Source organism: Ictalurus punctatus, chromosome 4 (genome assembly GCF_001660625.3).
Source record: "Ictalurus punctatus breed USDA103 chromosome 4, Coco_2.0, whole genome shotgun sequence".
Taxonomy (NCBI): Eukaryota; Metazoa; Chordata; class Actinopteri; order Siluriformes; family Ictaluridae; genus Ictalurus; species Ictalurus punctatus.
This window is the reverse complement of record NC_071284.1, coordinates 11,944,813-11,968,348: the sequence shown is the minus strand read 5'-3', so window position 1 is coordinate 11,968,348 and position 23,536 is coordinate 11,944,813. Positions and strand designations below refer to the sequence as shown.

General features: G+C 39.7%; 2 protein-coding genes across 2 annotated transcripts in view; both read right to left on the bottom strand.

Moving 5' to 3' along the window:
* Positions 1-26: 26 nt before the first annotated feature.
* On the bottom strand, positions 27-12,613 carry slc12a3 (solute carrier family 12 member 3). Its single transcript, XM_017465907.3, has 26 exons — positions 12,214-12,613; positions 11,909-12,028; positions 11,505-11,580; positions 10,390-10,485; positions 10,151-10,290; positions 9,945-10,055; positions 9,742-9,853; positions 9,511-9,641; positions 9,222-9,306; positions 8,573-8,736; positions 8,335-8,442; positions 8,088-8,211; positions 7,404-7,505; positions 7,047-7,202; positions 6,816-6,915; positions 6,449-6,560; positions 6,208-6,345; positions 5,559-5,665; positions 5,388-5,470; positions 5,228-5,290; positions 3,667-3,768; positions 3,405-3,516; positions 2,465-2,551; positions 2,176-2,311; positions 1,917-1,984; positions 27-1,822 (listed from the first exon to the last, which is right to left on the bottom strand). The coding sequence occupies exons 1-26, from the start codon at positions 12,496-12,498 to the stop codon at positions 1,681-1,683; spliced, it is 3,060 nt and encodes a 1,019-aa protein (XP_017321396.1). The 5' UTR covers positions 12,499-12,613; the 3' UTR covers positions 27-1,680.
* Positions 12,614-14,361: 1,748 nt separating this feature from the next.
* nup93 (nucleoporin 93) overlaps positions 14,362-23,536 on the bottom strand; it is a 31,455-nt gene continuing 22,280 nt past the window's right edge. The window contains exons 7-22 of the mRNA XM_017465906.3: positions 22,284-22,376; positions 21,942-22,081; positions 21,347-21,479; positions 20,994-21,151; positions 20,718-20,883; positions 19,991-20,084; positions 18,846-19,037; positions 18,093-18,219; positions 17,680-17,752; positions 17,544-17,588; positions 17,104-17,220; positions 16,888-17,006; positions 15,905-16,022; positions 15,711-15,794; positions 15,459-15,587; positions 14,362-14,639 (exon numbers count right to left, since the gene is read on the bottom strand). Coding sequence (XP_017321395.3) covers positions 14,529-14,639; positions 15,459-15,587; positions 15,711-15,794; positions 15,905-16,022; positions 16,888-17,006; positions 17,104-17,220; positions 17,544-17,588; positions 17,680-17,752; positions 18,093-18,219; positions 18,846-19,037; positions 19,991-20,084; positions 20,718-20,883; positions 20,994-21,151; positions 21,347-21,479; positions 21,942-22,081; positions 22,284-22,376 — 1,899 coding nt within the window. The 3' untranslated portion in view covers positions 14,362-14,528. The remainder of the gene's footprint in view (positions 14,640-15,458; positions 15,588-15,710; positions 15,795-15,904; positions 16,023-16,887; positions 17,007-17,103; positions 17,221-17,543; positions 17,589-17,679; positions 17,753-18,092; positions 18,220-18,845; positions 19,038-19,990; positions 20,085-20,717; positions 20,884-20,993; positions 21,152-21,346; positions 21,480-21,941; positions 22,082-22,283; positions 22,377-23,536) is intronic.

Here is a 23,536-nt window from a genome sequence, read left to right as displayed (position 1 = left end):
AAGAAAATTACTGCTTGACACAGGTGTCGACTTATCCGTTTATTTAGTTAAAAATAACAATAAATACAACTCAGCAAGGCTTATAGACTTAAATTGTTACATGTTTCTATAATCTCAATCAGCAGAAAGTCTGGTTATTTAATTAGTTTAGTTATTACCTGAGGGAGTGGGGAAAAGATGGGGGAAATGGTACTTAACCCTGGTGAAAAATCCAGCATGACTGACTGCCAAGACACTCAAGCTGATAGTCCCATTTTTGCCAGCTGCTAGGTTTTTCAGCTTCCTTATTGCTTGTCTAATCTGATAATAAATAAAATGTAAGATTTTCTAATTGCCATACTGTTGTATTCATTTATTTATTCATTCATTTCCAGTAACTGTTGTATCCTGGCCAGGGTCGTTGTGGATCTGAGGCAGGAATACACTCTTCTGGATGGGAAGAGTCCATCGCAGGACACCATGCATAAACACACACACACACACACACACACACACACACACACACACACACACACACACACACACACACACACACACACACACACACACACACACACACACACACACACACACACACACATATTCATTCACATCTAGGGGCAATTTAGCATAGCTAGTTCACTGTACTATACCTGTACACTTATACTATTTCATCTCATCAAGCACATGATGGTAGAGCCAAGCTGGTAGGACATTGAAAGTGTTTCCCTATTCTGAAAGGGCTCTCCACTGTACACTTTACAGTTTTTCTACACACTCAATAATAAAGGTACCAAACTCTTTTCCTTGTCACCCTGATGGCACCATCATTTTTGTATCTTTCTATCTTTTGTGCCGTATACCTTTTTTAAAAAATATTTAAGATACATAATTGGACCTTAAGAAGCAGTACTCACTCATGAATTAATTCATCCTCAAATTGCTTTATCCTGGTTAGGGTCATGGTGGACCTGAGTGAAAGTCTATCCTGGGGTGCCATTATATGGATCCATGCACACAAACAATGACACATTCAATCAATTCACACACTAGGGGCAATTTAGAGTAGCTAATCCACCTAGGATATGGAGAACATGGAGGAAACCCATGCAGACATGAGGAGAACAGGCAAAACTCCACACAGACAGTAACCCAAGCTCACAATCAAACCTGACCCTAGAGCTGTGAGGTCACGTTACGTGCTGTACCACCATGCCACCTACAGTTGTGTTATTTTCTTAAAAATATCTTGTCTATGATGTAGCATTAGTAGTGGTAATTCAGAAACTGTTTCTTTGCCAGCTGGCTAACCTGGTCTACCAGTTTGAACAGCTCAACGTAGGTTTTGGCTGCTGGTATCTGGTTAGACCAAGCTGGATTTTTCATCAGGGAAATTATTTAAATGAAATAATTAAAAATGACTTAGGAAATAGGCTACCTTCAATCTGTTTGCACTGATTATCATTTTACGAATTATGAGTTAAAGACAGTAAGTTCAATAAATGTCACGCATAATAGAAAAGTTCTAAATGCATGTGGCTGATAAAAACTCCACATGGTTGATAAAAAACCCCATTAAAACCAAGACTAGATTCAAGAACTACATGCATACTAAGTCTTATTTTACACCGTTCTAGGATTGAAAGGCACAGGTGTCATACACTTTACAGCTGTTACTGATAATCTTTCTTTGGTGTTTGATCACTGGCAATAGAAGGTGAGTACACTCTCCTGGTTGCCTCTGACAAGCAGCACTGGAGGTCGCAGGTCACGTGATAAAGTTTCCAACCAAGCCATGTAAAGAGCACTAGGACATGCTCCTCTCCGGCCAATGGGCATGGTTCTGTCAAGCAAAAAAGTCAACAACTCCTTAAGTAACAATAACATCTGACATATGAATGTTGAAATAGAGGTGATATAATCTGAGGTGAACTTACACAATAATCAAAGCTGCATCCCTTGAATAGTCTTGTAGGACTTCATTAAGGCGTATCTGTCTAAAGGACTGCAAAGTAGATCAATACACAGAAATATTAATTATGAACAAGCAAAACAAAAATTAATTGTGCAATAATACTAACTAGTCTATGGAGTTAGTTGTTGCAAATTCATATACTACATGTACAAATAGTGTGTATAAGTCTACTACTGATTCAATGCATCTATTTACCTATTTTCATCAACTTGGAAGTTTACCTTTGCTGTATTTTTCTCTATTTCCTCGTCAGACACTATCCATGGGCAGTCATGGATGCGCTGCCCTTCTCCTTCCTCATTCTTTTGGAGAGTATGTGCCCTATAAGGTGCTAGAAGGTCCTCAAACTTCTTAACACTGTTAAAATGGACGAAATGTGTCCAGGAGTAAAGAAACGTTGTAAAAACTTTCACTCAATAACTAAAATAGCCATTATGTATAAAAAAAAAAAACAGTTTGGATATTTGCATAGGTTAAAACTGAGAGTTGAATGATAAAATATGGAAATACTGTTCAGGTTGTGGTTTCTCATTGATGTCGGGAAGAACGTAGATCTCGTGGAAGCCAAGACGAAACCTGCTGATGAGAGCTGTGAGCCTGGAGAGTAGAGAGAGAGAATACTCTGACTCAGTAAGCTAAAGAAATGCATCTGCATTCCACACTTAAAACCAGTGTATTCATCATAATGATCAAAACAAAAACAGATTGATGTCTTTTTGTTCAAATTTCCCTGTTTTCATGTTAGAACCTGCTAACATTCAGTTTGTGGGGCAATTTAACATAGCCAGTACACCTACGTAGTCAATTTAGCACAGCCAGTAGTTCTACGTAGTCAATTTAACATAGCCAGTACACCTACGTAGTCAATTTAGCATAGCCAGTACACCTACATAGTCAATTTAGCATCGCCAGTACACCTTAATAGCCAATTTAGCATAGCTAGTACACCTACATAGCCAATTGAGCATACCAAGTAGTTCTACATAGTCAATTTAGCATAGCTAGTACACCTACGTAGCCAATTTAGCATAGTCAGTACACCTACGTAGTCAATTTAACATAGCCAGTACGCCTACGTAGTCAATTTAGCATAGCCAGTACGCCTACGTAGCCAATTTAGCATAGCCAGTACACCTACGTAGCCAATTTAGCATAGTCAGTACACCTACGTAGTCAATTTAACATAGCCAGTACGCCTACGTAGTCAATTTAGCATAGCCAGTACACCTACGTAGCCAATTTAGCATAGCCAGTAGACCTACTGATATTTTGGTAAGTGGTGGGAGGAAACCTATGCAGAGAGAGGAAGAAGCGTGCTAAATTATGTATAATTATTATGAGTAATTATGTTTTGTATTTGCAGTTTACATTTTGCTGCTTTTTCACAATGATAAATGAACAGACTTTTACCAGACATTTAACAGGATTTTATGATTGCAGCTCGACTTACTCCTGTTTTTGTTCCTCAACACGCTGAATTTCTCCTCCAACGAACACTCTTACTTTACACCTACCCCAGCGCTTCTTGCGCTTCAGAAGGTAGGGCAACAATAGAGTCAGACCTGTCAACACACAGCATTTGTCACTGTTGCGTCATATACATATGTTACACTGACATTGCTGTGCAGTGCAGTGTTGAATCCTGCCACAAATCTGTATCCAAATGGATGATTTTGTAGGAACTTATTTTATGTGCTTGACTCTATATTCACCTCCATCATCAAACAGCCAATACACATCAATTGTCTTCTTTTCCTGTTTGGACTGAAAAACAGTGGTGGGTTGCGGCATAGCCAGCAGTGATTCTGGGTCCACTGCAAAAAAGGAGGCAATGTTTCATAAATATCATCGTAATCCAAGCATAAAATATTTAACTTTCGAACAACTGCATCTAATGGTGTGAAGCTTCATTTGATGGACCCTATATGATATTGTTCATTTTCTAACAATGGGTCTCATTTCTCAATCTTTTAGTAAAGTTGTGTATAAATGTTTGCCTAAGCCAAACTGAACTAAAAGTGGGGCTAGTGGTAGCTCAGAGGTTAAGACTCTGTACATCTGATCAGAAGGTCATGAGTTCAAATCCCAGGACCTGCTGAGCAAGTGACACTCCTTGAGCAAGGCCCCTAACCCTCAACCGCTTAGCGGTATAAATGAGATAAATGTAAGTGGCTCTGATAAATTCAAGGGCATCTGCCGAGTTGCATAAATGTAAACATTTCTGCCAGATTTACAAAAGTTTTGGAAACTTTTGCAATCATCCATAAAGTGCAAAGCATGTTCCTGACACAGCTCATTTGCATGTAGTGACGCCCACAAAACATAAAAGTTCAAGTGCAAATTCAGCCAGGTGTACTAAATGAACAATGAGGGTAAAGGCTGAAAGCCAGAAGTGGAAGTTATTTTGACTAATTTCTATGCCAATAAAATTATTTGCTAACATGTTATATGAATAATAATACTGATAATAAGCCAGCACTAAGTCTTCCATGAGTTGAGATATTTGTTTATGGTTCATGGCTATGCACCAACAGACTGCCCCATCTTCTGTTTATACAGTGGCATTTCTTTTGTGGTAACTGAATTATTAATTGTATTTGTCTTAATTTATGTGTTTGTGTTGGCTCTCTTAATTTTTTTCATATTCTTTAATGAATGCCAATGATATAAAATGACTGGAGTTCACAAACTGCTCTTGATGATATTCTTAGCCTCTGACCTAGCGAACTAGCTTGAGGATGTGTTTTTGATAGAGACTACAAAGCACTTCTATAAGTTGCTTTGTACTAAATGCTTTAATTGTGATTAAAAAATAATCTATTTAAATTGGTAATATATTACATATATAAAAGTGCAGTAATCTATGCAAATTATGCGATTCGAAGTTGATCGAGTCGAGGTTTATATGACTTGCTCATTGCTAGTCACATGAGTTTTTTTTTTTTCCTGAAATTACAGGATTTTCATGAAGGCCAAATTTCTTGTGTAAACACTCGTACGAATGATTTACGAATAAATCCGTTCACATCCAGGTTGATAAATGTTTGATTTTGTTTTTAATTGTGCACTATTTTGCCATGGACTTTTGAATAATATATTTTATGTTGTGCTCCTTTAATTTTCTCCAAGTCATGTCTACTAGCAAGTATATTCTACAGAGTATCTCAAAAGAAACAGCAGGTCAAAAAATTAGAACTTTCAGTGTTTATATGCATATTTGTTTTCCACCCCCAACTGTACACAACATTGACACCAGAGTGTTTTGATGCATACATGTATTGATAGTAGGTCTCGCATCAAGCCCTGGCTCTGCGGCTGCCTCAAATCCTTGGTTTACTGCAGTAAAATCAAGATCATTGTAAGGATCACGATAGTCTATTTCAAATAAATAAAACATTCATTTTTATATATTTGTATAAAAAATTACCATTACCATGTGCTTGCATCTTATAAGATAAATCAAGACCTTCTTTCATCCGAAGGACACATACACCATATTGCAGGTCAAACGAATCACTAAGAAATATATCACAATGATATTTCACTGTCACAAGGGATTCATCAAAAGCTGTTAAGTTTGTGTGCTGGTGAAACTAAGACTTACTGTAAAATGCCTATGTAATTATCAATAATAGTCGGTGGACATTTGCACCAGTTCTTCTTAAATCCCATGACCAAGACATTAGGTCGAATCCGACCCAGACCTGCACCCTACAGAGACATATCAGAATCAACTCAAGAGAGGAATCACACCAGTAAATGTCAAATAGTTATTAAAAAGCAAATGATGAACAAGGGAACTGAACAGGGAATATACAGAGTTGATATGTTTAAAAAAGTTTCTTAAACATACAGTGCCCGGGTAAGTATTCACCCCCTTGAACATTTCCAAATTTTGTAGTGTTACAACCCGGAACTGAAATAAAACAGAATTTTTACAGGCTTCTGATAAGTCCTTGGCTTTCTTGTTTAAATATGTTCTTTAATCAACTCTGTGCTTCTCCAGGAACAGGTGTGAGACTTTAATTGCAAGCAGGTGGACTCAAATAATTGTAACTGGTTGCACTGGAACTAATTAAGGGTATTCAGAGGAATTTCTTTTTCTCCTCACTTCAAAATGATGGGCTAATTTATATAGCTTCAGGACATAATCAGAATTAAGTACATTTCAGTTTGTAACACTACAAAATTTCAAAGGGTGTGAATATTTATGCAAAAACAGTACTTGTGCATAGATGTGGTGGATGAATGACCTGCAGCAACATCTGTGCACCACTACGCAGGTCATCAGCAACTACTCCATGATAGAAAGATTTGATGCCTCGCTTGTTGAGCCATGTCACATGACTGCTGCTGTTGGCGGCATCCACAGCGTCGGGTGATGGGCCTCCCTGTGGAGCAGACATAACTTTGATGATAAATTTCATATTACGTTTTTGGCTACGGGTATATAACCTGTTCATTGTCTAAATTATAAAGACCAAATCGACATACTGTGATGACATTCCCACACATCATCAGACTCTGGTTTTTGGTGAAGGTGCCTACAAAGTCCACCAGAGCTGGCCGCAAACTGGGAGGCCCAGTAAGAACCAGACACTGTGGCCTGAGAGAAGAAAACATAAGGTGAAGACTCAGACAAGGAGGGGAATAATGAGAAAGGGATCAAGAAATGCAACAAAGAGACTGGAATTTGACTTCATTGTTAATGCTGTTTGTGTGTGTGTGTGTGTGTGTGTGTGTGTGTGTGTGTGTGTGTGTGTGTGTGAGAGAGAGAGAGAGAGAGAGATCACTTTATTTACCCCAGAGGGAAATGTAGTAGTAGATGTTGTGTATATTTGCCTCACTGAATATGAAATACCTGTAATTCTTTATGTGCTCATCTACATGGTTGAGACCCACACAGTAGGACAGTGCCATGTTATATGAGCCTGCTTGCACGGAGGAACCCCAGTTTACAGCTACGACAACAATATTCTGAGATTAGGCCATTATAGTGTGATTACAAAAAACACATACTGTATAAACCTTAAGCAACTGGTACATAATACATTGTATTTTTATCATGGGTTGGAATGCACGGTTGCCTTACACGGTTTCTTGTAGAGCACATATCCCAATAGGAAGAGTACTATCCCAATGGCAATGAGAGCAGCCCACCAGGTGAGCAAGAACATGATGACTACTGACACCACAGCACCCACCAGAGACGCCCACTTACTGTAGAACCGAAATGAGGGACGCCAACCTGTACACACATAGATTGGAAATAACACATGCTGGCAATACATTTGTTGAGTTTATTATTAAGCTACTACAATATACGTAGCTGCATTGAATCTACCTACAGCCATTATCCACAAAGAATTTGTACTACTAGTCTTATCCTTTACATAGCTTATTATATGTAAGTAAACAGAATTGCAGATGAAATGTTTTACATTGTCACCTGGAGAGTTGGTGATGGAGGCATGAAAACAGCTGAAGTTGATGAGGGCATAGGAGCACAGGAAAAAGTTGGAGATGATAGGAGCAATAGTGTTCAGTTCAGCTGAAATATAATTTGGATGGGAAATATCACTATTTATTAGTTGCACATAGAGATTATTGTGCATCAGAAGTTAGTGCAGCAGCGGCTCGTGACCGTAGATTTTGGTGGGGCAGGACGACTTGGCCTAAAAAAAAATTAAGCCGAGAGCTTATAAAATTTGACTTAAGCTATAAACTACAATCTAGTGAATTTTTAGAGTAACCCTGTAATAGGCAGCTGAGAGTCAACAACATATTGTGTTATCCAGCATATAGACTAGCAGCTTGTTATGAGCAATTTTAGACATACCATTGTTCAACTGTTTTAAAACAACGCACTTCATCCCAAGTGAAGGTAAAGAAAGGCGACAAAATCAGTGGAACCATCGCTTATATCTGTCATATAGCGATTTAAAAAAATCATTCTTCATTCAAAAGAGGCAATGGAATTTAAAATGTATGGCATTGTAAATGAGGACTTTATGAAGATTAACATTTGTTGAACAGCTGATAGAAGTATATGGTAGGGTTCTGCCCCACAAGTACCCCTGGATGAGCCGCCACTGAGCTAGTACTTCTGAAATATTTTAGTATTTCTGCCTACCAATGAGAATGAAGCATACAGCAATGATATAGGTCAAGAGGTAGCTTCTGTATGGCTCATCGTTCTTTCCATAGCCCTTTCCAAAAAAACCAATCCCTGGATACAACTTATCCTTGCAAAGACACTAGTACAAGACAGATAAAAAAGTTTGCCACATTCATCATTTGAACAAATTGGTGAGATTAGACATCACATTTACACTTAGAACTACACACAAAGCAAAAGAATCTGTTCAGTGAAAAGTCACCTGAAATACTTTGGGGGCTGAAACAAGGCAAGCCAGAGCTGAGGACAAAGTAGCTCCAAATATACCAGCTGCAATCAGAGGTGCAACTCCAGACACCATACTCATGGTCTGAAGTGAGAAAAAAAAAATAGTCATTACTATTGATTCATTAACAAATATAACTAATATTTTAAATTATCCAGTTTTATTATATCAACTGGAACTGTAAATATTAAAAATATATGTAACTTATGGGTACTTGGTAATTATTGCTAAGGCCATAAGTGCAGGTCTTGTTGGCAATGCATTCGCTGAAGTTCCAGCCATATTTACAGGGAGTCCCCAGGCAGTCCGCAACATCAGACCCAGTGATTAGAAGAGTGTCATTGAGATTACCAGAAGCATCACGCACTACACATGAGCCTGATACAGAAAAAAATGTATTTCAGTATGCTGACAATCAGGAAATCTTTTCTTTCATTCATTCATTCATTAATCGTGAGCATTATCCTGATCTGGGTCACACTGGAACTGGAGCCTATCCCAGGAACACTGGGCTCAAAGAGGGAAAACACCCTGGATGGAATGCCAGTCGATCACAGGGACCATGCACACACACATATACACTCTAGCATGTTTTTGGGCATGGGGGAAGAGAGGTTAGAGGGAACCCAAGCGGACACATGGAGAGCAAGCATGCAAAACTCCACACAGAAGTAGCCCAAGCTCAGATGTTCACTGAAGTGTTCACTCAAGTGTTCCCCTTGAGTTGGGACCACTAGCTACTGTGCAACCGTACCACTCCAGGCGAAATCTTGATGCATTTAAATGTGTAGTGACAAAATCAGACAAAAACAACAAATAGTACAGTTGTATGATTTTCCAAAATAAATGCTGCTGCCACTTACCAATGGTAGCACAGATGATGAGATAAGATATGGTGGTCCAGAAAATGGCTAGCATTGTGCCACGGGGTATAGCCACATTCGGGTCCTATGAAGGTGTGTGTGTGTGTGTGTGTGTGTGTGTGTGTGTGTGTGTGTGTGTGTGTGTGTGTGTTAGAATATGGAAACATATACAGAAAAACAATACAAATAAGCACACATATGTGTATCCAAGGGATTTCATGAGATTTATGCAGCATAAAGGAGTACATAACTTATGAAAAAACAAATTTACTGAAATAGCTAAACTTGCCTTCAGGTCTCCAGAGATATTGGCTCCTGCAAGAATGCCTGTGGCTGAGGGAAAGAAGATGGAGAACATGCCAAAGAAGCTGCCTCCTGGCCCACGCCAGCTGGGCACAAAGTTTTCTGCAAAAATATCCGCTGGTAGGCACAAAGAAAAGCATACTGAGACACAGCACTTATATATATATATAATCTGTTGAGAGGAAGCATATGATCCACAATCATGCCAAACTCTGACCTCGGTAGCTGAAGAAGCCTTTAGCCTGCTTCTGAGGAGTGGCAGGGATGATGGTTCCAACAATGTAGTTTACGAAGGAAACCATGATAACAAAGAAGAACAAAACCTGGGCCTGATGGATTGGTTAACAACACAGTTTGCTCAGGTCAGGCTGCTTAATTCAATATGCTATAAACAAAATGCTCTTTGATTCTGACACAGACCTTGGACTCCCACTCCATACCAGCTAAAGAGATTGCCAGCAGACAGGTGACAGTGATTACACCAATGATGCGGATGTCATTGAGGGGGTCTACCATGCTTGTACCACTCTCCTAACATTGGACACAAGAAGGAACTTTTAATACAAATGTTGTTCCTCTAGGATTTGGAAACTCAGTGTGAAAGTGTTCGGATGTTTTCAGCCCACCTGCATTAGTGCTTGTACAGTCTCAGCAAAGCCTACGGTGTGCATAGCCACAGCCACTGCATTAGCGAACGCAAAGATCAGTCCAATGGATCCTCCCAGCTCTGGACCCAAACTGCGTGAGATCAGGAAATAAGTGCCACCTGTGGAAGAATTAAGGCGAAAATTATGAACGTTTCTGGAGAGGTATGTAATGTGTTTCCATGTAATGATGTGTGGAGTAAAATGAGTAAAAGTCCTGCCTCCTTTGACTTTGCCATTGGTAGCGATGGCAGAGGTAGAGAGGCCAGTGATCCCAGTGATGCAGGAGGAAAGCAGAATAATAATCCAAGTCAGACCTAAGGAACAAGACAAAGTCAATTTATATTACATTTATATTAGAACAAGTTGCCAACATAAGTGTCCCTAATGGAACAGACCAGAATACCTTTTGAAATACAGTATAAAAGTTTTACAACAAATCTGGGGTTGTGTTCATGAAACATTCATATGATTTCATGCATTTGATATTACATAGTAATAATATACAGATACATACAGTACATTACGTAACCAAGTTTTATGAATCCTGAGAGTGTCATGAAAATAAACAATACGGCCAAAAATATGTGGACACCTGACCATCACAAACATATCTAGTCCTTCCTCAGACTTTTGCCACAAATTTGAAGGGACACAATTGTCACAATTATTTGAGTGGCCCAAGCCCTGACCTCAACCCCACTGAACACTTTCGAGATCTTCGAATTAGAACACCAAGTGTGCATCAGGCCTCCTCACTCATTAATGCCCAACCTCATTAATTCTCTTGTGGTTGAATGAGCAGATGCTCCAAAGGCATGCACCAAAATCTAGTGGAAATCCTTTTCAGAAGAGTGGAGGGGGGGGGGGGGGGGGGGGGATAAGTATGGATAAGTATGAGTGTGATGGTCAGGTGTTCAAATACTTATATAACATATAGTGTATATATGTATACAAACAAAATGTAAACCTTTATGTAGTAACCTTTATTTGCTCCTATAAACCAGGACAGTAGTACATGCTTGAACCCCCAATGCACCTTTAGATCAGATCAGTTTCATATATTAATCTGACTCTAATTCTGAAAATGTTTAGGAAATGTTATGAAAAAAAAGTCTGAGTGTATAAGGATATTTAAGAATGATGCACGCTTTGCAATTAAACAAAATAGGATTTAGGAACATCATTTGCATGTTTCATAAATCATTCATAGCGTGTACACATTCAGTCACATCTTTAGAAATGACGTGCCCAATACTCATACAGCCATAGCACCCATTTGGTTACAAAACTGCTCTTGAGTCAGGGTTGCTGGAATAAAGAAAGACTGATGTACCAATTCCAGCTTGAGAAGTGATCCATGGAAGCCTCAGGTACAGAATCACTCCCCAGATGTTGAGCATACAACGGACCTGCGGAACAAAATCACAGATGTTCCCGGTTACAAGGAACTCCAAAGAATCAGATTCTCTTCCTGTACAAGCAAAACCTCGAGTCCATGAAGGTTGTTTTCATCATCTATGTACATGCACAATAACTGGTTGGATGGAAATGTGTCCAAAAAGCCAGGGATAATAGAATTTACAATTGCAGTCTAATCAGCCAATGCTGCAATTTATTCCAAACCCATTGTCCAGCACAAGGATTTCATATAATGTAATACTCACAGTGATGATATTCTTACATGATTCGTATTAGGAATAATATACACTGCAGAGATGAGCTTTAATTGCCCCTTACCATGACACCCTGTACCCATCCAAAGCGAGTGGGCTCTGGAGGAGGTTCTGCAAGCTCTTCATCAGGGCTCTCTTTGTTACCACTCGTCTCCTCATACAGAGGAGGTGGGGAACTATCATCCTACAAGATTAAAGAGTTTTCAAATGAACTTAAACACAATTACCGTTTAATACTGTTTGTTGTATTAAAGCTTACATAAAACCACAGTTAACAAATTCAAACTTTATCATTGAAAGAACTGAACCTATATTATTCATTATTATTCATGCCATGAATCTAGCGAAATCTAATCCAGTACCACCTACCTCATGGTTGGTGTGTAGCTGAAAGAGAGAGGGTCTTATTTTTTTCGTTCTCCCATAAACCTCTGTATTGGCATAAAAGTCATAACTAGGTGGAGAATCTAGTGTATCATATCCAGACAGCACGGCAGAGCCACGCGGGGTCACTCCACCATTCAGGTCATAACCACCGTTTTCCTCTATAGCATACCGATGGCTGTCTCCACCACTGAGTGCTAGAGAGACAGCGTATTGGCTTCTGAATGAAGTGAGGTTGATCACCTCCTTATTATGTAGCGGGTCCTCCATGAGTGAGTTGAAGCTAGTGTGAGTGGGGGACTGGTGGACGGGTTATATTGTACCTGAACCGGAAATGTTCTTGGTTTTGCTCGTGGACTATACAAACAGAGGGCCATTTGGCATTTTTTGTAATGGTCAGTAATTCTTAAAGAGCTGCCCCAGGGTGTTTGGCTTGTACTTGAGCTTGTTAACATGATCACAACACAGTGATTGAGATCTAAAGCAGGATAACCTTCCCAGAGGCTCTAAAGGACACTTTCGCTTCCTCAAATTAAGACCAATTCTCCAATTATATTGAGTGTCCATGGAAATATGGTTCTTTTCAAGACCAGTCATTAAAATGAGGAAGCAAATGCAAATTTAATGAGCAGTCTATAAAAGCAAACTCATTCTACTCGTTATGCACTAACCTGAATGACCAAACCAACTGAAAAATCTGTTCAACACTGAACTGATTTGTACTGTTGCATTTCAATTCTTCCTTGGTGACCTTCGCTTCAGCAAGTCATGTAATGCCATGTAAAACATTTTGACAAATCATTAGCGTTTCAGCTGAACGACTTTTACCTAAGGCACTGAATAATCATTCTTTCAGTTCCTCATTAACTTACATGCTCAAGTCCACAAATACATGTGACCCAAGGTGCAGCTCTAGGTTAAGTAATTATTTCTACAGAAATTGCTCTGGAAGGCTCACTGCTGGGTTCGTCACTTTGCAATTAGAGCAGATCTCACAAATCTGTCCACAGGTGCTCCCCTGTTGACTGTCTTCCTTTCAGCTTTCTGATTAATTTTCTATAATTAGCCATACAAAAGAGTTCACATGGGAGGGTTTTGCTAAGTGGTCACTGAACAGCCCCATAGAACATGGAACAGTTGTAGTTGATAGAACTCCTGTAATGGCACGTAAAACCAATGATATGGTTTGTTTTACAAAGAGAGAAGTTTAAAAAAAAAAAAGAAAATCAACGAGATATACATGTACAACAAACCAAATATAGGACACAAGATTTCAATGGATTTCACAAGGCTTTTATTTCAACTTTTATAAAACAGATCTGGAATCCATATGAAAATGGCAGCAATCAGAGGTGATGTTCTTCATCACGATGTTGGCAGCAGTGTGGGGCCACCCTGGTGTTGTGAAATAGCCGGGTTATCGCGGATGTGTGGCATCGGCCTGATTCACAACACCAGCTGCAGCACACACACCTTATCCTCACGTCTGCTTCTTGATCGAGTCTTCTGGGTTTCAGATGGTCATCCTGACAAACTCGACAGATCATGACACACTTGCTTTCTCATGCAGATGGTCTGTAAAAAAATTTTTTTTTTAATGGCCATGTCCATGTGATTTATGGCTATTTGGCGATAGTATCAAAACACTGCAATAACAAGGTGATGAACAGTAAAGTAACTACAGCAACTCCAGATGGTAACATTAAAACCCAGAACAAAACCAATTTTTTTTCTTCAGAACTCACCATCTGTTGAGAGAATGTCACTTCCTCATTTAAACAGCCCAGTGTACAAACTTAAAGCAGTCAGTCTTTTTTTTTTTTTCTTCTAGAAATGGCTTGTGGTTAACCATTATAGCTGAGAAACAGGTGCTGGTGGTCTCTTACAAGTCAGTCTCAATATAAAACTATTAATATTCTGTAGAAATGTGTGAGCAAAAGGTTATAGCCATATGGAAAGTTGTTTATCAGATTGGACTATGGTTAGATGAACTGCATGAGAGATTACTGGGATAGATGATTTCATCAGAAAATTAAGACAAATGGATTTAAAATGAAACAAAACAAAAGGTAAAAAAGCAGAACTTAAATGAAACAAGGTGGGGGAGGGCAGCGAAAACAAAACAAAGTAAACTGAAATTCATTTTTTTATTTTTCAAAATGATGGAAAAAAGAATACAAATATAAATTCACACAATGAGGTATGATTCATGAAGAAACAGAATTGATGGGGGTGGGGAGTCGGGGGTTTACAAGAGAAAGAGAAACTGTGGGGACAGTCTCTCTCTCTCTCATTCTCTCTCAGTTCATCAGGACTTCCATCTGTACCAGCCTGGCATTGGTGTCTCCAGCCATGCGGTATGGGATCATCCCAGCAAACGTGATCAGTGCCCGGGCCTGGCTGCGCAGGATCTGTGCATATAAATGTAGAAGACACACTGCATTATAGAAGAACATTAAAACAACATTTCACTAGCAGTTTGCACTTCACTTCTATGTATAGTGCTCTGGGGAAAACCCATCAGATGTCACTGAGACTGAATTCCGGAAAACAGCCAAAAATAAGGAAAGAAAAAAAAAACCCCAAGCCAGAATAAACAAACAAACATATTTTACCAAAACACCATAGCGTTCAGGATTATTATTCAGGTTAATTTCGAATTTTGCCTTGGCTTTTACGCACGTAAAGATCACATCTGGTAAATAAACATTTACCACATCACATCTCCATAAACACTGCTAGCTCAGGGTGCTTTCCTTACACAGTATGCATCACACTTTAATAAAGTCTTTGGAACGTTACACAGCATAGTGCAACAGACATTAGCCTAATCAATTTAGTTTGTAATCTGACAATAGTGCTTACACACTTTGTACGATGACCGTGGACTATGTTTCTAAAATGGCTACATGACCCAAGACCACGATAAATGAAACCGATGAGACGGTCATTGATGTAGATAGTGCTGATAATCAAAGTGATTACTCGTTTCCCGTTGTAAAATATTTGCCAATAATGTTTTCCAGTAAGCAGAAGCGTCTTCAGGTGGAACGTGAAGGGCTTTTCCAGGCTGTCACACACCTCTTAACATTTGTACATCAGAATACATGTGCAAAATATTTCAAACGACTTGACGTGTTTCAACACCATCAAGGTTAATGTTAAAAACGAGTGTAATAACTATGAATATATCTCGCTGCTCTAAAACAATTCTGTATGGTTTTCCCCACCGAGTCTCGGTCCTCCAATGTGCGCTGCTGTCTGCCCGGAGTTCCCGCTGTCACACCCTTCAGGCGCTTGTACTGTGTGAACAGGATGTTCATAGTGGCAAGAAGCACTTCGGATAAATTGTGTCTGACCTGCAGGGAGTGAGAACGAGCGGCACGAGCATCCAGACCACAAGACCACCATAATATCATTAAATTCACAACTGAATTTCATGCAAAAGATTAGTCAAATGTGCAGAGAATGAATACTCTTACCTCATCGCTGAAGTTCCTGAATGCTGCTACCCTCTCCTCTACTTGGTCTTGGCTCAAAGGAACCAGCTTTAGCTTCTCCATTACCTGCCACATACACACACACACACACACACACACACACACACAAAAGGAGAATGTTATAAAAGTACGAGAAGTAGCACACAGTTCTGAAAACAGACTCCATCTTAACTCACTTCGTATGCACGGTCGATGTGGCCGGCGTGGTATTCATCGAAGAAGGTCATGAGGTCCAGGAGTAAGTAAAAGGTACTATCCACACACTTCTCTCCACCGATACCATTAGTGCGGTACCTATAGCCACAACATCATCACAATAGCATCGCCTATTCAAGGCTTATCCAATGAACATATGCAATGAACACGTCCAGCAAGATTGAGACTTAAAGGAAAAATCCACCTTTTCATCTTCAGAATTAACATGTGATCTTCTGTAGCAGGCAATATTTAATTTGTAATGAATTATTATTATTTTTTAAGTTTAAACTTCATCAATGGTCTGTTTTCATTTTGATGAAACAGTTTCCTACATTACCCACAATGCCATACTAATTGCCAATAGTGGTACCGGGGGATTTAGCCCTTGCTTCATGTTGATCTAAAAAGAGCAACACGGCAAGACTTTTAGTACTTTAGTCTGTCCAGCTCTCTTACTTGCTCAACTGAACACCTTGTGCACTGAAACTTCGACTTTCACGCTAATATCGGTGTCAACGGCATCAAAGTTAGATTGTTAATTAACAGAGCCGAGTCTCAGCCATCACTGCGTCCTATATACCCTGCATTGCATTCTGGAGTCATTTCGGAATATTTGTTGTCTCCGCTACTTCCATGTTGGATTTCTCATTAATACGACTTTGAATGTCACTGGAAAATGGTGAGTAATAAAAGAAGAACTCGCTCAGACCCCGCCCCCTGCCCCCCAACCAGGAATTAATAGCAAAATTTGATTCTGAGTTCACAGAAGTTTTTTTTTCTCCTCTGAAACACCACTGTAACCGAACTAGCAATGCCCCCATGTGACATCAGCGTGCCAGACTATTGCTAACTTCTCAGAGGAATAATAAAAATACATGTTTAACGTGTTTCAGGGTGGAGTTTTCCTTTAAGTGTGTGATAAATGAGAGTTATAAAAGGTTCACTGAGAGGAGAAACGTACCGTTCAGCGATACCCAGTGCCATGTTCTTGAGTCTCTCTTTGTTTGACTGTGGCGCGCTGACCTGGGCAATTACTGGACTCAGCAACTTATTCATCAATTCCAGCACTTTATCAGGGTTCTATCAGTAGCAAGGAAAAACATACAGCAATGCAACTTGTTCTTATACACACGGCATGCTGATACAAGTGCACTTTCTGTGTCATGGTTTCACTAACCTTGGCTAACTCATAGAGTTTGACAGCTTCCTCAAACAGGCCCTTGTTCTCGGCCTCTGAGGCCACTTTGGTGATGATGGCTCGCGTGTCTCCGGCAAACTTGTCAATCACACCAGGCTGAAAGGATTAACACAATTCCTTTTTTCTTTTTTTTTTTTAAGAGACAGGCAGCATTTCAGGACACACGTTTGTATTTTTAAAATGTTGTCCACCAAAAGAACAAAGGACACATTGTACTTCATGAGTGCTGAAACAATAGGAGGTTTTTACAGCCTGTGTAGAGCTGAATGGGTACAATAATGAATGAGCATGAGTACAATGAGCTGAAATAAAGCTCCGGGAGAAGCTTTGAATAGAGGCATGATTGCCGAAAGTGTTGTTCCAATCGCCCTGCAAGTTATATAACGCTACCAGGCAGAGCACAGAACCTAGAGGCATACCTTTCTACTTCCATCTTTTTCTAGCCTTCCCAGAAGCATGTCAAACTGTAAAAGGAAAAGGCAGGTTAAGAATTCAGAGAAGTGGCGCAATAAAGAACAAAATGTCTGGGATTTCTGAAGCATAGCCCCACCCTACCTCACGACTCTCAATGACCAGCTCACTGACGCAGCGCATGAACATGTTCTCTCCTTGGCTGTCTTTCTCGTTCCTGTCAAGTACACGCACAGTCTCGCTTATAACAGGTAAGGACATGATTATAAAATGGCAAACCGGGTGGTCTCCAGAAACACTTGAAACATCCGTGTGTGAGAAAATGGCTTAATTATTCATGGAAATAAATCGCGACCCCGAGCGCATTCTGAGCACACGCATAAAGTCCCTCATGAATTATTCATCCCTTCTTAGAGAAAGAGAGCAATTCCTGTGCTCAAGGTGAAACGGCTTCCAGTTAAACCGATCCATTTTCAGGAGAAAAAATGCTCAAATCAAACGTTCTGTCTGAGGTCAGGTTCACAGAGGCTTGTTTAGGCTTAGTGGGATGTACGTACCGCAGGAAGTAGAAGTACTGCAGAGCCTCTCGTGGGTCTGTGGCCTCAAATTTACGAGTGTAGAGCATAAGCAGGCGGATGAAGTTTAGTCGCCGTACCATGGGGGGATCTCCTGGTTCCTGACTCACTGACAGAACAAACAGGATCGTCAATCAACACTCAATAATACAGCAAATATAGAATTAATAATACAAAACATTATTTGTATAAATTTTTTCATGTTTTATTCCATTGTTCTTGAAATGAAAACTGAAGAGGCATCATGCAAAATAAGCCACATTTCCAACCCCTTTGATCAGGTATAATATCTTAGCTCTTACTAATAGTAATGCTATTCGTATTAAAATTATTTTTAAACAAAATGAAGCAATAACAATATGGAAAATTTACCTAAATAAATTAATTTAAAACATTGCACTGAATGCTTCTCATAAAAAACAACTGTAATTCATCTGTTAATGTAGCTAAACACATTTGTGTTTTTTTCCCCCAGTTTATCTTCCATAAAACCATCTCACAAAGGCTTGCTTGTAAATCCACACCTCCAACACTCTGGGGTATTTGTAAATGGGTGGTGTGCCAATTATTATTTTTTTTTAATGATTAAATGCCAGGATCAATTCTTCATTTCAAATATAAACTTTTTATAAATGTATTTACAACACACACACACACACACACACACACACACACACACACACAATACCAAATATACTGTGTTATAGTATTGGTACAAATCTGACACCACCGTACATAGCTGTGCGCTCTGTCCTGATGATTTGAGAAGTAGTTTAAGTTCGTAGAGGGCGAGGGCAACGTGCACGGCGTGACTGCGCAGACGCTCCATGCGGAAGAGGAACGCTACCGCTGCCTCAAACTGCGCGGTCAGAAAAAGCACCTGGAAGTATAGGAATGGCTGCTGACTGGCTGAGAAATGAGACTCGCCTGTGGAGAACAATTACAACAGCGATTAGTGCTGCAATGTGCTGAGAACATTTAGTTTGGAACAGTAATGATACACGACCCGCAATGATGTTGAGCCAATGTACACCACCGCAACATTGCCCCTACATTTTTAAAGATGATCTAATATTAATGAAAATAGCATAAGCATCAGTATAAGCTATACAAGTTATCACTGTGCATCATCGAAAAAAATATAAGTCAAATATAATATAATTTGATTATTATATATATATATATATATATATATATATATATATATATATATATATATATATATATATATATATATATATATATATATATATATATATAATGAGCATGTGCAACTTAAAGAAATATAAATGCTCCTTAAAGCTAGTAACGAGTTCCGCAAAAGTCCTCCACGGCTGTAAAGCTCTTAAAGAGGCTGCTTTGTTTCCATTTGCATGAGCTGAAATAATCCGCTCTCATTTAGGCTGTGATTCGAGCTGCCTTTTATAAAAAGAGCAGTGAAAAGAGATGCAGCTGGAAGTGGAGCGGCCCTTATCAGCACAAGTGTTTAATGCGGCCTAGTGGTGGGGCATCGTGAGAGATAAGCTCGACTCATCAGGCAGGTGGGGAAAATATAGTGCAGCAGTGCCTTTTAAAATGCAGCGAGAGGAAGTTTTATAGTCAAAGGGAGAGAGAGAGAGAGAGAGAGAGAGAGCGCTTATCTAGGACAAGCTAACAGTTGGAGAATAAATTTCCTCCTCCTGAATCGCTTCCTTCAAGACGGGTATGAATCGAAGCATCAGCTGGTGATTTATTGCCTCGATGCTTTGTTTCGACCTGAGCGTCTAATGTTTAGGGAGTGCTTTATGAACTCAGTTGGCCTGAAGAGTTATGGAAATGTACATGATAAATTGCAGTATGATTGAAATCTGGAGAAGCTGAATTGTGGGCCTGCATCTTACCATAGTCCTCCAGGAGCTGTTTCTGTAACTGGGCCAGAGTAAGTCTGTCCTGTGGAGCGCTGCTTCCATCTTCGTCAAAACACACCTGGTTCAGCTACAGGACAGAGCAGAACCACTGCTTAACATTTACCACAGCATGATACCCAATATATTATTATTATTATTATTATTAATAATAATAATAATAATAATCATCATCATTCCTTTTTTGCATTTGCAAACAGAAATAACAAATTAAATAAATAAATAAATAAAAACAGTTAAATAATAATAAATAAATAACTATATAGAAAACGCTCAAATAAAGTATTTCAACAGTTATTTAAAAAACAAAAAACGCAACCATGATATAAAAAGTAAAAAAAAAAAATTCCTTCTAATACATGTATTAATAAAAGGCTCCGATTAATACTGAAGGATACTAAAACAGTGTTGTTGCTGTTACTGCTACTCATAACTATTAGCGTTTACACCATCAATACAACCGAACAGTAGAGTTTCATTTTGTATTGTTTAATGTTTACTGTACAGTTTGTTTAACTTATAGTCTATTGTCTGTATTTATTGTATCTACAGACTACAGATGTGGAAACTCGATATTTTCCTAAAGCTACATCTGTCTGTGATGTAGAAGAAGGCAGCACTTGATATGAAAACGTCTATGTAGAACATAATCTGTATAGCACTATAATCAGAAGCCGTGGCAGAGGAAGAGCCAGAGTTTTACCTTGAGCCACAGGTAGTCTTCTGTTTTATCAGCCACCTCTCCGTGGTTGTCGGCGATGTCACACTTGCCGATAATGCAGTAGACGGCACGCTTGTATGGATCGGCGCTATTGCGCAACACGCGCCGGTAATGCAGTCGCACTTTATTCTCTGTAGCTGGCGCCAGGCTGATTGAACATCAGTCAAAATATGTTGCTTAAACATTATGTTGATGCACACATAGTAAAAGAACAGTGACGCTGCTTTGAGTGTGTGCCGTGTTTCTAGGTGATCTCACCGGCGGTCAGGGCTGTTCATATACTCCTGGAACCAGGTCTTAAAGTCTCCCAGCTGGTGCTGTGCACGGTTCACCACCTGCATAGCTGCAGCCAGGTCTCCACATCGCAGGCAGTAATAGATCAGAGCCCACACCGGATGGCCCTCCACCTCACCATCCTGTTCCCCCACACACATACAGGAAGTTGGTCTTTCAGGCTTCTTGCATTTTCTAGCACACTTTTTACCAACACGTCGGAACTAAGAAGCTTATTTGCTCATGCTGGGAAAATCAGTCACTTTGTTATCTATGGTATACACAGGCAGACACTAGTGTGTGATGTTGAGGGTTGTGCTGCAGTGATGGTGCAGTACCTGCATGCTTGGCAGTGGGCCGGGAAGCTTGATGTTGAGGAAGCTGTGCACAAGCTGATAAGTGCCAGGTACTCCACCTAACTGAGCCTGGTGCAGGTTCCCAAACACAGTCACCATGGTGTATTTCTTATAGCTGTGAAAAGAGGTCACGATGTACGAGTTACAGTTTACCTTAGCACAACGTATTGAAACGTTTAGAGCAGTGGTATTCAAAAGATTCTTTTTAGGCCAGGCCCCTCATACCTGTATACCCATAATGAGCATCACAACTCTCTAATAAAGCAAAATATAAGCACATGAAGCAACGTACACGATTAAGAATTTTCTAAATGCTTTACATTCTTCTTCGAAATAAATGAAAATTTCATGCCTTGGTTATTTTTGGTTCCTGCTTTTTTGCATTTTCTTTTCAATACTATATCTTTATCCTTGACACATTTACAGACAAAAAGCCCATGTGCATGGTCTGCACATCATTTTCTCTTAGTTTTCCAATAAATGCGGAAACACAAAATAGGCTTGTTTTATATATTATTAAAGCCATATATGAGTATCCCCCCCTACACACACTCTCTTTTCCTCTCTGCTCTCTAACCTGTTCTCCAGGAAAGTCAGGGCCTGTCGGACAAAAGCCATCTGCATCTCCACCGAGACGCGACTTTTCAGTGTGTCTTTGGCTGGCACCAACAGCACATCCGTCATCTGCTTCACCATCAGCCACATGTCAGATACATTCTAAAGACATGTGCACGCACACACACACACACACACACACACACACACACACACACGTGCACACTATTAAACAATCGGACACACTGTTGTAGCTAATAAATCATCATAACGCAAATGAACACTATCTTTTAAAGACTATCTTTTAAAATCAAATTAACAACAAAAAAAGCAAAAGTAATCAGCAGCTATGACTGGCACTTACCTTATCATCCAGACTGTCAGCTACCGATGCACACAAGTCCCCCAGGTTGGGCTGAACGTGTCCATTTACAATCTTCTCATTGAAAACATAGATCTGATGGAAAGAGGAGAGACAGCTCACACACATACCTATGCAAGGTCACATGCCAGTCTGCGCTATGACCTTGCAGTAAAGTATTGGATGATAAAAAACAAGGTGAAAACAATGAAAATGTTTAGGAGGTCATTGAAAAAAAGGACAAAGATGAGAAACAGGACTCCGCAGGCGATATGGCGGCACATGGCGACTGCGGAAAATAAAAAGGCAGAGAGAGAAAGATATCTCGCCTTTGTGCAGGGACGGAGAGATTACCCACAATGCCCCGAGCCAGCTAATCAATCTTTTGGATCAATCAGAATGCTGGACTTGCATTACATGACCTGATTGAGCCTAGTCAAATAGAATGAGCAGACAGTAGAGGAGAGCTTACGTGGACATATATATGCTTAAATTAAGGACTTAATGTACGATGCAAATGCGCAGTCCAGTAGAAATAACAGCCTAGTGGGTAAGAAATAAAACACAACAAGACATGTCGTTATAAGAAAATAAATCAACGACTATGTGGTGTGATGCAACCCACCTCGGAGCTAATTAATAATAGTGTTTAAATCCTCTCATATAACAGAAACCAATGGTTTTGACGCTGTCATTTTATCCATTTATAGGTACTTAGTTACAATTACATTTATATAGCGCTTTTACAGATAATCAAAGTACATAGTATTGGGGGACTCTCCTCAACCACCACTAGTGTATAGCATCTACCTAGGATGATGTGATGGCAGCCATAGTGCGTCAGAACGCCCACCATACACCAGCTATTAGTGGAGAGGAGAGAGTGATGCAGCCAACTTAGGGAAGGGGATTATTAGGGGAAAGAAAAGGGCAATGGGGGAATACCCATACTCTTTTATGAGAAGTGTCCTGGGATTTATAATGAGCACAGAGAGTCAGGACCTCGGTTAAATGTTTCATCTGAAAGACAGTGCTGTTTTTAAAGTATAGTGTTCCTGTCACAATACTGGGGCATTAGGACCTACACAGACCACAGGGTGAGCACCCCCTGTTGGCCTCACTAATACCACTACCAGCAGCAACCTTAGCTTTATTCAAAAGGTCTCCCATTCGGGTAATGGCCAGCCTCAACCCTTCTTAGCTTCAGTGGAAAACCAGGCAAGAACTGCAGGGAGATGGCTCTGATTATGTTGTTG

What these genes read in the sequence shown, in the direction of transcription:
- slc12a3 (XM_017465907.3), bottom strand. Translation starts at nt 12,498, where the DNA reads ATGGAGGACCCGCTACATAATAAGGAGGTGATCAACCTCACTTCATTC. An exon ending in AGGCTTCTTCAGCTACCGAG is followed by an intron (nt 9,642 to 9,741) that starts GTCAGAGTTTGG and finishes TGTGCCTACCAG; the next exon opens with CGGATATTTTTGCAGAAAAC. An exon ending in GATGCAGCTTTGATTATTGT is followed by an intron (nt 1,823 to 1,916) that starts GTAAGTTCACCT and finishes TTTGCTTGACAG; the next exon opens with AACCATGCCCATTGGCCGGA.